This window comes from Bos indicus x Bos taurus, chromosome 7, assembly GCF_003369695.1.
Source record: "Bos indicus x Bos taurus breed Angus x Brahman F1 hybrid chromosome 7, Bos_hybrid_MaternalHap_v2.0, whole genome shotgun sequence".
Classification (NCBI taxonomy): domain Eukaryota; kingdom Metazoa; phylum Chordata; class Mammalia; order Artiodactyla; family Bovidae; genus Bos; species Bos indicus x Bos taurus.
This window is the reverse complement of record NC_040082.1, coordinates 102261514-102275109: the sequence shown is the minus strand read 5'-3', so window position 1 is coordinate 102275109 and position 13596 is coordinate 102261514. Positions and strand designations below refer to the sequence as shown.

Genomic DNA, 13596 nt, shown 5'->3' with positions numbered 1-13596 from the left:
CCCTGGAGAAGGGAATAGCTGCCCACTCCAGTATTCTGGCCTGGAGTATTCCATGGACTGTATGGGGTCACAAAGAGCTGGACACTCACTGAGTGACTTTCATTTTATGGAGTTGCTTGGGGTCTGGGAAAATAAACAGCCTCCACTAGATAGAGCTCCAGAGGAGGAAGTTATATCCCTGAGTGTGTGTTTTGTCAATAAAGGCAGAATCCCAGTTCTGCTTAGAGAGCAAGCTGTAGAGTCAGGTATTAAAATTCCAGTTCTTCTAATGACTAGCTGTGTGACCTCTGGCATCTTCTTAACCTCATTGTGTTTCACTTTCCTCAAGTGTAAAATGGGAATAATAATTCATTTGCAGTTAAGGATGTTTTATATACAGTCACCATTCTCCTATTCCCTTACAACAAGCCTCCAAAGTTAATGCTACAATTCTACATTTTACAGGCTTGGAGACACTGAGGCCAGAGACAAGTAGTGACTTGACTAAGGCCACATAATCTGAAATTGGGGAGCCGGGATTTGAACCCCCAAAATACAGTGGCCAAATCCATCCTATCATTAATAACTTCCAGGATGCATAGCCTATAACGTGCTGTAGATTAAGTGATCAGCTGGCTCAGATGGTAAAGACTCTGTGCACAAAGCAGGAGACCCATGTTCCATCCCTGGGCCGGGAAGACCCCCAACCCACTCCAGGACTCTTGCCTGGGAGATCCCCTGGACAGAGGAACATGGCTGGCTACAGTCCATGGGGTCGTGAGAGTTGGACTCGACTTAGCGACTAAACCACCACCAGAACCACGAGCCTAATAAGTGGTAATTATGCATTCTCGTTTTTAATTATAATTCTGCTAGAGGGCGCTCTGAGGGCGAAGGGGGTCAGGAGAGAGGGAGGGCCACTGGGCTGAGGCCTGCTGGGGCAGGGGTTCGCCTGTCACTTGGTGATAGCGGTGTTGGACTTCACGCGCGGCGGCGTGCGTGGGTCCCAGTCATTAACAAGGCGCTGCGCTTGCTCGTAGCACACGTGCGGGTGCCGCTGGCGGAGGCGCAGGCGCACCACGCTGTAGTCTACATCGTGCCCGATCTTCTTGCAGTTGAAGCTCCAGGTGAGCTTCTTGCGCATGGAGAGCAGCTCATCCAGGTTCTTTTCCACGTTCGAGATGTGGCGCTGCAGCTTGTCAGTGCCCTGGACACGAGGAGGGGCAGTGTTGGGAGACAGGTGAGCCAGAGCGTGGTGCTATCTAGGATGGGCGGGCACACCTGGGCCAGGTATGCGTGTAAAAGGACGACAGCTGAAGAGGGCATGGGCCTCAGGTTGGGGGGGCGCACATCTGAGTCAGGTGTGCGTGTGGAAGGACCTCGCCTGGGTAGGAGCACCCCTAGGAGGGGAGAGCCTAGAATGGGGTTGGGGGTTACACACCTGGGCCTGAATGTACTTGGAAAAGAACCTGTGACAGGGCGTGTATGAAGAAGGGGACGCTCATGAAGGTGAGGGGAGGGGCAGACCTTGGATAGAAGTAGGGCAGAGACTGGGGGAATTTATTTGAGATGGGTCTGAGTATTAAGCTTCCCAGGTGGCTCAGTGGTAAAGAATCCGCCTGCCAATGCAAGAGATGCAGGAGACCCAGGTTCCATCCCTGGGATGGGAAGATCCCCTGGAGGAGGAAATGGCAACCCACTCCAGTATTCTTGTCTGGAAAATCCCATGGACAGAGGAGCCTGGTGGGCTGTACCCATAGGGTAGCAAAGAGTTGGACTCTACTGAGCACGCTGCACATGTGGGTACTGAAGGCATCCTCCTGGGGGCGGGGGGAGCTGAAGGACTCACAGACCTGGGTCAGGTGTCTCACCTGGGCTGTGTGCTTGAGAAAGGAGTCTTACCAGGGCAGGGCCTGGCGGGAGGGACTGAGAGGGGCTTACCTGGGCGAGGCGTGCGGCCTCCGGAAGTTGGGTGCCCACATGTCTCTGATACATGCGAACCAGAGGTCTGTCCAGTTTCTCTCGAGTCTCCAGGTGACTTTTGGACAGAGGACCCTGGCGGAGTGCGGTGTGCAGAGCCATGAGGTTTGACCTCCCGGACGCCCCTGGCCGCATCCCCGCAGACCCTTTCCCCCAAACCTACCTTGATGAGGCCTCGGGTGATGTACATCTCCTGGTTGAATTTCGTGCACCGGTGGATCGTTCCCCTCATGAGTCCTAAGGTCATGTTCAGTCTATCCTGGGTGGGTGGGAGCACAGCGCGGAATCACACCAGCTTCGGGTCCCCTCTCTGCCTACGTCCCTCCACCCCCAACCCCCCATACTATAGCATTCTAGACTCGAGCCGCCAACCAGGAGCGGCGCTAGCGGGGCGCACCTTCAGCTCCAAGGTCTCGCGCATTTTCTGCGCTAGCGAGGCGCACACGCGGTCGCTTATCTGCTGCTGTTGCTCTCGGATGTCCTCCTCGTTCTTTGCCATATCTAGCAAAGTGTCCTTGGACTCCATTAACAGTCGCTTGGCTTCGTACAGCGCCGTGGCGCACTCTGCAGGAGTTGGGGGGAGGTGTGTGTGTATGCGTGTGTTAGGCACTCAGTCATGTCTGACTGTTTGCGACCCCATGGAGTGTAGCCAGCCAGGCTCCTCTGGCCGTGAAGTGGGGGAGCAGTTGGGCACCAAGGGCACCCACTATACTGGACTCATTTCTGCGCGGTTTTACCTGGGGTATAGGTGCCCACAGGGTCTGGAGGCGGGGTTTTCAGGCCCTGTGTGCGCGGAGTGGGGACTCGGGAGATGTTCACCCAAGAGTGGCGGCCTGCCTGCTCCAGAACCTTGTCCAGTGGCTGGTTCATTAGCTCCACAGCTTGGAGCCTCTCCTTACAGCAGAAGACCAGAGCATCACGACAGGAGGCCAGGGTCTGGGAGCAAGGAAGGAGAGGCAGAGGAGGTCAATTGTAAGCTGGAAGATAGGGGAAAGTGACTGAAAGTGGGGCTTCCTAGGTGGCTCAGTGGTAAAGAATCCACTTGGAGATGCTTGTTTGATCCCTGGGTTGGAAAGATCCCGTGGAGAAGGAAATGACGACCCACTCTTGCCTGGAAAATCCATAGACAGTGAAGCCTGGTGGGTTTAGTCCATGGAGTTGAAAACGAGTTGAACATGATATAATGATTGAACAACAATAAACAAAAGTTCTCCAGCCAGGGATCGAACCTGCATCCCCTGCTTAACCACTGGACCACCAGGAAAGTCCCTATCTTTTTTTTTTTTTTAAATAAAACTGTATTGGAACATGGCCATGCTCATTCATGTACATATTGTTTCTGGCTATTTATGTACTCCACTGTCTAAATTAAGTATGATCTTCCTCAAGTTACAACAGGGTTACATCCCAGTAAACACATTGTAAGTTGAAAATATTATGTTGAAATGCATTTAATACACTTAACCTTATTGGATATCATAGCTTAGCCTAACTTACCTTAAATATGCTCAGAACACTTACATTAGTCTATAGTTGGACAAAATCATCTACTGCTGCTAAGCCGCTTCAGTCGTGTCCGACTCTGTGTGACCCGATAGACAGCAGCCCATCAGCCTCCCCCGTCCTTAGGATTCTCCAGGCAAGAACACTGGAGTGGGTAAGATCATCTAATACAAGGCCTATTTCCTAATAAAGTGTTTAATAGTTCATGTAATTTACCGAATACTGTACTTAAAGTGAAAAACAGAATGGTTGTACGGGCACAGAATAGCTAGAAAGGCATCAGTTATTTACCCAGTGGTTGACTGGGAACTGTGACTCACTGCTGCTGCCCAGATCAGGTGAGAGTATTGTACTGCATATTGCTAGCTCAGAAAAAGATAAAAATTCAAGATTAGAATTACAGTTTCTACTGAATGTGTATCATTTTGCACCAGAGGACCATCTATAATTGTGACAGAGATTGTATTGCACACAAAGCTTAAAAAATTAACTACCTGACTCTTTAAGAACAAGCTTTTGAAATTTGAAATGTCATATACACAGAATCATACAGAGTGTACTTTTACATCCAGCTTCTTTTGCTGAATATTATTTCTTTGGGATTCATCCATTTGGGTAAAAAATGGATATAAAGTCTTTCATTCATTAATGCAAATGTTCATTAAGCCCTTACTGTATTCTAGGAATTGTGCTAGGTTGCAGGGATGCCCTGGGGGAAAATGACCCAGTTTCTGACCACAGGTGTGCAGATAAGATTGACTAGTGAGTGAATCAGAGAAATGGGGATTATCTGGAAGGGTGGGATCAAAAGATTAATTTGGCTGTGCTGGGTGTTAGTGGAAGCATGCTAGTTCCCTGATCTGGGATCAAACCCATGCCCCTTGCAGTAGAAGCATAGTCTTAACCTGTGGACCACCAGGGAAGTACATATTTTCTATGAAAAATCTAGACAGCATATTAAAAAGCAGAGACATCACTTTGCCAACAAAGTGATAGTCAAAGCTATGGTTTTTCCAGTAGCCATGTAAGGATGTGAGAGTTGGACTTTAAAGAAGGCTGAACACCAAAGAATTGATGCTTTCAAATTGTGGTGCTGGAGAGGACTCTTGAGAGTCCCTTGGACTGCAAGGAGATCAAACCAGTCAATCCTAAAGGAAATCAGTCCTATATTCATTGGAAGGACTGATGCTGAAGCTGAAGCTCCAATACTTTGGCCACCTGATGCAAAGGGCGACTAATTAGAAAAGACCCTGATGGTGGGAAAGATTGAGGACAGGAGGAGAAGGGGGCGGCAGAGGATGAGATGGTTGTACGTCATCACTGACTCAATGGACATGAATTTGAGCAATTTCTGGGGGACACTAGAGGACAGAGGAGCCTGGTGTGCTACAGTTCATAGGGCCTCGAAGAGGCATGATTTACTGACTGAATGACAACAACAAAAAATAGATGAAAATTAGCCACTTAAACCATTTTAAGTGTACAGTTCAGTAGCAGTTAAGTATATTCACAGTGTGTAACCATTACCACTGTCCATTTCCAGAACTTTTTATCATCCTAAGTAGATCTGTGTCCATTAAAGGATAATCCCCCATTTGTTCACTGTTGAGAGTGATCTGATGAAGAAAGAAATATTTATGATGTAGGAGAAGTGGGAGGAGGTGGGTATAGTAGATAGATGGAGTTATAGGTTGGTAGAAGAAAAATGAGAGAAATTCTCTTCTGTGGTTTCCATGCATTGGGGTCATTCTTTGAAAATGAAGAAAGAGCAGGGAGTTGGACAGATATGAAGGAAGAGAAGGTATGAAATAACTTGCACAGTGGGACAGCAAGTCTTCCAGAGACACATGTGAGATTTTTGGGAACCCTCTTACTGTCAATTTGAGATTTAAGTTCATGATTTTAAGTTGAAAGGGCTTCCCTGGTGGCTCAGTGGTGAAAAGCCCACCTGCAGTGCAAGAGATGTGGCTCAATCCCTGGGTCAGGAAGATCCCCTGGAGAAGGAAATGACAACCCACTCCAGTATTCTTGCCTGGGAAGTCCTATGGACAGAGGAGCCTGGCAGGCTACAGTCCATGGGGTTGTCATAAAAAGAATCGGACCAGATTTAGTGACTAAACAACACAACAACACTCTCTTGGGTTTCCCTCTGTCTGTCTTTTCCCACCCCCCTATTTCATTTTCTCTCTTGCAAGCCCTTCCCTACCAGGGCCACCTTCAGGGTCTTCTCCCTTGTCTGTTTCAGACTTACTTAAGGATTTTTCAGGATCACCAGATAAAGGAATATGACAGCAGCCTGGAGGTACAATACTGTTGTTGTTCAGTCCCCCAGTCATGTCTGACTCTTTGTGACTCCATAGACTGTAGCACACCAGGCCTCCCTGTCCCTCACCATCTCCCAAAGTTTGCCCAAGTTCATGTCCATTGGATCCTGGCAGGCTACAGTCCATGGGGTCACTGAGTCGGATACAAGGAGTGACTAAGTAAGTACACACAGCGCATGTCCATTGCATCGGAGGTATAATAAGTTGAGTGCAATTAAGGTTCAGCACCACGGACAGTGGCGCACCAGCTCCTAACTCCACCCACTTTCCCCTAACTCCACCCTCCCAACCCTGGCTGGTCCCTAATTTGAATGACCCTTTAATGTGAATTCCTCGAGGGCAAGGCCTGTTCACAACTTGTCCCACCTGCCAAACACAGTGCCTGGGACACCAGGGTATTGGATTAATATTTGTCAAATGGATAAGTCACAAGTGCATACAGGCTCCTTGAAACCTACTTTCATGTCTCCATTAGTGATATCATAAAGAAATCCTTGTTGCAAGAGTGAAGGATGCAGTGAGGGACCATCTCTGAATGGAGCTGATAAAGATGAACACATAATACAGAGTAAAGAGCTCAAGGCACCTGAGTTGAAACATGAGGAAGTTCTCACACTTCTGGGTACATATATAAAGGAAATCAGGAACTTGAAGGGAAATAACTCTCATGCACATTTTAGCATTATTTGTCAGTTGAGACATAGAAACAATCTAAATGTCTGTTGACAGATGAATGGATAAAGAAAATATGATATTATATATACACATATATATAAAATATAGTAATTTTCAGTAGTAGCAATAGTGAAAGTCGCTCGGTCATGTCTGACTCTTTGTGACCCCATACAGTCCATGGAATTCTCTAGGCTACTGGAGTGGGTAGCCTTTCCCTTCTCCAGAGGATCTTCCCGACCCAGGAATTGAACTGGGGTCTCCTGCATTGCAGGCAGATTCTTTACCAACTGAACTATCAGGGAAGCCAATTAGTAGTAGCGATATGTTTATATTAATACAATTACTATACTAATAATTGTACTATATAGCGGGACTTGCCTGCTGGTCCATGGTTAAGAATTCATCTGCCAATGTAGAGGACATGGGTTCCATTCCCGATCTGGGAAGATCCCACATGAAGTGGGGCAACTGAGCCCTTGTGCTGCAACTCCTGAAACTTTGAGCCACAACTGCTGAAGCCTGTGAACCTAGAGCCTGTGCTCTGCAACAAGAGAAGCCACAGCAATGAGAAGCCCGTGCACTGCAACTAGAGAGTAGCCCCACTCACTGCAACTTGAGAAAGCCCTTGTGCAGCAACAAGACCCAGCACAGCCAAAAATAAATATATTTTTAAAAAGAAATAAAAATACATACAAAATTTAAAATAGTAAATTTACCTCTCTAAATCTGGAGGAAAAATATACACCTGAACTGACTAGCTAGCTGACTGAACCACTGGCTAGCTCCATAACTTGGGTGAGGTCACATCTTTATGAGTTTCGAATTCCCCATCTCTAATGAGAATCATAGTTTCTATTTCACAGGAGGGTTTTAAGGACTTAACAACAGGACAGGGCGTGGCACAGAGGGGCGTGCTTAGTCACTCAGTCATGTCTGACTCTTTGAAACTGCATGGACTATAGCCCACCAGGCTTCTCTGTCCCTGGGATTCTCCAGACAAGAATACTGGAGTGGGTTGCCATTCCCTTCTCCAGGGGATCTTCCCAACCCAGAGATGGAACCTGTTTCTCCTGCATCACAGGTGGATTCTTTACCATCTGAGCCACTAGGGCACAGAGGCATTATTTTGAGGCCCAATTTCATCTCTCAGAGCTTTAGTCTTTCCATTTCCTAAAGTGGAAATACAGTGAATGTCAGGTCAGGGTGGGACAGGTGGGTGGCTTGAAGGATTTGCTGTTGCTACAATCCCCAAGGTTAAAGCTGTTTGCCCATTAGGCAGCCAAGGGTCCCCTCCAATCCCCTTAACCAGGCCCCAGGTGTCCCAAACCTTGAGCAAGGCCTCTGATTTTTCCATATCTGTCTCCATCTTCCTCTTCATGCTCTTTAGCTCCTCCTTTTCCCAGGTAAGCATACTGTCAGCTTTGTCAGAGATCTGGCAAACAAGGAGAGAATTTTTCACACTTGTGGGAGAGGGCTGGAGGGGAAGGAAAGCTCTTTTTCTAGAATAGTACAGAGTTTGCCAACCTTATAAACTCTGGGTTTGGGGAATGGAGTTGGGGGCATTCTCACGTTTTGGGGATCTCACTCTCTGAGAAGCATTTACCCTTTTAGGAAGCTCTCACCAAGGCTTCTCCGTGGCTCAGATGGTAAAGAATCCACCTATGATGCAGGAGACCCAAGTTAGATCCCTGGGTAGGGAAGATCTCCTGGAGAAAGGAATGGCAACCCACTCCAGTATTCTTGCCTGGAGAATTCCATGGACAGAGGAGACTGGTGAGCTATATATAGTCCACAGAGTCCTAAAGAGTTGGATGAGACTGGGTGACTAACTTTCACTTGGGGGAGGTCTTACCCTCTACAGAGCAGGGCCGGGGGCTTCTTCCTTTTACAGATAGGAGCCCAGTGAGCTGGGATGGAGATGACTTAACTTGGGGGGAGGTTATCATTGCTCTTTGGGGCTGAGGGGCTCCCCCTTCCTTGGTGATAGTCTTATCCTCTCTCCCAGGCTACAAGTGGAGGAGTCTCATCATAATGATGATGGGGTTTGCCCTTTTGAGGGCTTATTGTCTGGATTTGGGGGCTGGGACTCGGAAACCCACCCTATGGGTGTGTGTGTGTGCGTGGGGTGGTCTCATATCTCCCCAGGGAGGCTGGAATATTGTCCCCTTTGGGGATGGCTGTCCAGGATTTCACTTTAGGGGAAGGATTTTACCAGGGCTGGGACTAGGGGTTCTCACTCTTTCCTCCTGGCTAGGGGTTTAGCTCTCAGGTACAGGTCTAAGGAGTCTGAGGGTCTCAGTCTTTAGGCAGAACCTGTCCCTCTTCTAATTCTAACCCTAACCCCTGTGAGGCCTGGGGTGGGGTTCTCATTCCCTGAGGCTGGGGGGTGTTTTTGGTGCATGAGTGTTCAGTTATGTCAGACTCCTTGCGATGTTATGAACTGCAGCCCACCAGGCTCCGCTGTCCATGGCAAGAATATTGAAGTGGGTTTCCATTTCCTCCCCCAGGGGATCTTCCTGACTGAGGGATGGAACCCATGTCTCTCCTGTATTGGCAGGTGGATTCTTTACCACTGAGCCACCTGGGAAGCCTAGGGGAGCGGGGAGTTGGTTAGGGTTTAAAAAAATATTATGAAGAGAATTATCTCTTGGGACTAGAACATCACTCACTACTCAGCTGGGGGCTTCTTGTGTGTTTTCAGTGGGGTTGGGGGGCTTGGGGCACTGAGGGTCTCATGCATGGGGGAGAGTTTCACCCTCTTGTCTAGGCTGGGAGTGGTAGATTTTACTTTTTGGTAAATCTAGCTTCTTGTCTGACTCAAGGGTCCCACCTTCTCTCCCTAGTAGGGAGACTGAGAGATATCTCCCTCTAGGGCAAGGTTTCCCTGGTGGTTCAGATGGTAAAGAATCTGCCTGCCATGCAGGAGACCAGTTTGATCCTTGGGTGGGGAAGACCCCCTGGAGGAGGGCATGGCTACCCATTTCAGTATTCTTGCCTGGAGAATCTCATGGACAGACGAGCCTGGCGGGCTACAGTCCATGGACTGGAGAAAGAGTGGGACATGACAGAACGACTAACACTTCTGGGGCAAGGGATTTGAGGATCGCATCCGTTTGGCAGGATCTCTGTCTCTGGGACTGGGAAGCAAGGCATCTCATCTTGGGGTGGAGTTTGGCCTGTGATGGGGGAGTGTTTCCTCTCTAGGGTGGATTTTGCCCACTCTGCGCATCTGGGAGCGGAGGCCTGAGTCTTTGCGGCTGGCCTGGGGCGGGGGTGGTCCCACCGTCTCAGATTTGGGCCGGTAGCCCCGCAGCTTGACGCTCTGCTGGTTAATCAGCAGTGCTTTGCGCACTTCGCTGAGTCTGCGGTCCGTAGCCTCGCGCTGGCGCTGCAGCAGCCGCAGCTGCCCATTGATCTGGTGCTGCGCGCGGCCAAGGCGGGCGGCGGTGAGGCGCGCCCCGCGAGCGTGAGCTTGCACCACCTCGGCGGTCTGCAGGGCCCGCGCGTCACGGTGCATGGGCAGCGGCAGGCGGGCATGCCAGGCAGGCGGCTTCATCTTGCTCTTCCACAGCGTAACGCCCTCGCCCGGCGGTGGCTTCTCCATGGTGCTGCCCCCTTTGAGCATCTCCACACGAAAGCGCCAGGGCAGAATGTAGGCGGCCCGGCAGAGGTGGTGCGCCACGTGTGGGTCCCGCACACTCTCGTTGGGTTGCCACATGGTCACCGCCTCTTGCCCGCAGCGGTCGGTCAGCTGGTGTGCCTCCTCTGCCAAGGCCCTGGTCGCCTCGCGCCATGCTGGATGCCCAACGCGCGTGTCCTGGCTGTGCTCCACCGGGGGTATCAACACGGGCATGATCCCTGTTTGGTGTCCTGGCCTGGCCTGAGACCCTTGCCTGGGGGGCAGGGACCCCCCTCAACGACATGCAACTCCTTCCTGGCCTGAGAAGTTTGTGAAACAGAGCACTCTTGACTATGACGACCAACCGTGGAAACGGCATAGGCGGAGTTCCAAAAGTGGGGGAGGGGAAAGGCTACAGGGAGGGGCTGGATGGAATCTTTGGTTTGGAGCTAGGCAGAGACAACTTGGAATCCTGGCTCCTTGAGAAAGGTTCTACCTTATCGAGCCCAGCTCTCCCTGTTGCTCCTTACCCTTTTACCTTCTTATCCAGGAACATGGATGAGGCGGCTCTGTTGTTCCGGCTCTGTTGTTCAGTCGCCAAGTTGTGTCCGACTCTTTGTGACCCCACGAGCTGCAGCACTCCAGGCTTCTCTGTCTATCACTGTCTCTCTGAGTTTGCTCAAACTCATGTCCTTTGGGTCAGTGATGCCATCCAAACATCTCCAGCTCTGAGGACGGTGCTAAGGTTTCTCCCACTTCAGACCTTTGGATTTGTTGTTCCTTCTGTGTGGCATACTCCTTTCCACCTTCTTCCCATGGTTGGCTCCTTTTCAGTCTTCGGAACCCAGCTTTATCTATCAGTCCATCCATCTAGGTTGTGCCAGGTGTTTGTTGCTGCACATGGCCTTTTGTCTAGTTGTAGAGAGCAGGGGATTCCTCTTCAGGATGGCGCATGGGCTTCTCATTGCGGCGGCTTCTCTTGTTGTGGAGCACAGGCTCTAGGGCACGTGGGCTTCAGTAGTTGCTGCACTTGGGCTCAACAGTTGTGGCTCACAGGCCCTAGAGCAGGGGCTCAGTAGTTGTGGCTCAGGAGCTTAGCTGCTCCGAGGCATGTGGAATCTTTCTGGACCAGGGATCGAACCTGTGTACCCCTGCATTGGCAGGTAGATTCTTATCCACTGTACCACTAGGGAAGTCCAGAACCCAGCTTAAATAGCACTGTCTTAAAGGAGGCTTTCCTTAGTGCAGTATCTAAGACCTATTTTCTCATATCACTCAGGATTTTTAGTGCAAGCCACAGAAAAGGAACAGATGGTTTCACAGTCAGAATCATAGCAAAAGACATACAGAACAAAGACATACAGTGGCTCTGAAGGATACCATGGCTACTATTGCAGAAATCTCAGCTGTTGGTTGACTGTCCCCCAGAATGGCACTGCTACTACAGCCAGCGACTGAATTAGTTCTGTATAGCAACTGCTTTTTTTGCCCCTTTAGTTCCTAGGGTCCAAGGTGGCTGTGTGTAATTGCCTAACCCTGTGTCATTGCCTAAGCCATGGCCATGCCTGGACAGCAAAGGAAGCTAGGAAAATTGACTCATGGCTGAACTTCCTGTTTCTATGGAGGAAGGAGGACTTTGTTTCCCACCAGGACCATATGATGTGGAATTCCTCCAACACAGGAAGCACGTTGGAGTCTGGGGAAGAAGAGACAACTGCCTTCACCCCCTCCCCCACAATTCTCCATCACATCACCTTCCCCGCCCCCGCCCCCTTCCCCTTCAAGCCGTGGCATCTTTACCTGGGCAACTGATAGGCACCTCAAACTCAACAGGTCCAAAACCACATTGTTTTTCATTTTAATTTTTAAAAATTTTAATTGAAGGATAATTGCTTTACAATGTTGAGTTGGTTTCTGCCATACAACAATGTGAATTAGCCACAAGCATACATATGTCCCCTTGCACTGAACCTCCCTCCCACTCCTACCTTATCCCACCCCTGTAGATTGTCACAGAGCACCAGGTTGAGCTCCCTGTTGTTATACAGCAACTTCCCACTGGCTATTTATTTATATTTGGTAATGTATATGTTGCAATGCTACTCTCTCAATTTGTCCCACCCTCTCTTCCCTCCCCCCCACAAGTCTGTTTCCTTTGTCTATTTCTATTCCTGCCCTGCAAATAGGTTCATCAGTACTATTTTGCTAGCTTCCCTATAAATGTGTTAGTATAAAATATTTTTTTTCTTTCTGACTTACTTCACTCTGAGGTGGCTCTAGGTTCACCACCTCACTAGAACTGACTCAAATTCATTCCTTTTTATGGCTGAGTAATATTCCACCATGTATATGTACCACATCTTCTTTATCCATTCATCTGTTGATGCACATCTAGGTTGCTTCCATGTCCTGGCTGTTCTAAAGAGTGCTGCTGAGATAGGGGCAAGATAAAAGCCCCAAATTAAAGTCACAACCTTTTGTTTTTTGTCCTGTTATCTTGTTTTAACAGCTGTAGCTCATCAATCACTGCTTTTGCTTCTGTGATCTTGCTTGCTTGTTGCATCCATGGGAACTTGGGCTACTCGGGGAGGGGAGGGACCTGAGCTGTTTGAGTGGGAACTTTATGGTGTATAGAAGATACCCAGAACAAAGCTGGGGCACTCAGCCTTTGGAGATGACTGTGCTGGGCCAGCACAGGTACTGAATAAAACCCTGCTGTTCCGCATCTTTGAATGCCACTTATCTTCTTCCACTGCCATGGTTTCTATAACACTGCAATGAACATTGAGGTACATGTGTCTTTTTGAATTATCAAAACCACACATTTGATGAATATTTCTGATCTTTTTCCTCTACTAGTGTTCCTTGACTTGATACTTGCCCACTATCCACCCCAGTTGCTCATGTTAAAAACTTAGTAAGCTTCCTTAATTTTTTTGTGTCCACATGCAATCCACCAACAGGTTTTGCCTGTCCTACCTTCAAAACTTGTCTCCAATATGATTATTTTTTCTCCATTGCTACCAGCAGCATTCTTATTCTCATTCACACCATCAGTTCTCAGTCACCTGGTCTCCCTGCCTCTCCCCCTTGCCTTCCTAAATTCATTCTCCACACCACAGTCAGCACTCTGTTTTAAACTAGAGCACATCTGTTGTTGTTCAGTTGCTAAGTCATGTCTGACTCTTTGGGACCCCACACTGTGGTGACCCAAGGATGAAAGAGCAGATAAAACCAAGGAAAGTCTTGGAATGAAGGAATGGAAAAACCAGACCCTTATTGTCCTTCCCTCCCCCATGTTGCAACTATTAACAGATTCAGGTCCTCCTGAGCAGTATAACCTGTCTCCTCTCCTACCACATAGGGAGAAGGTATTTGCCTTATTCTTCCCCCGTCCAGTATATGTGTCCCATCCAATCAGCAAATGACTCAGAAGACCCCTGTCCTGCTCCTTGTACCCTGGCTATAAAAATGCACTAAGGACCCCTGTTCAACGTTGGTTCTCCCTTGAGCTGG

At 49.0% G+C, this 13596-nt stretch overlaps 1 protein-coding gene across 1 annotated transcript; it reads right to left on the bottom strand.

The window, feature by feature from the left end:
- Nucleotides 1-817: 817 nt before the first annotated feature.
- CCDC105 (coiled-coil domain containing 105) lies at nt 818-10435 on the bottom strand. The gene is made up of 7 exons (XM_027548877.1): nt 9745-10435; nt 7789-7893; nt 2697-2895; nt 2357-2523; nt 2123-2218; nt 1921-2034; nt 818-1186 (listed from the first exon to the last, which is right to left on the bottom strand). Exons 1-7 carry the CDS (start codon nt 10312-10314, stop codon nt 935-937), a joined length of 1503 nt encoding a protein of 500 aa, XP_027404678.1. The 5' UTR covers nt 10315-10435; the 3' UTR covers nt 818-934.
- Between the last annotated feature and the right edge of the window lie 3161 nt (nt 10436-13596).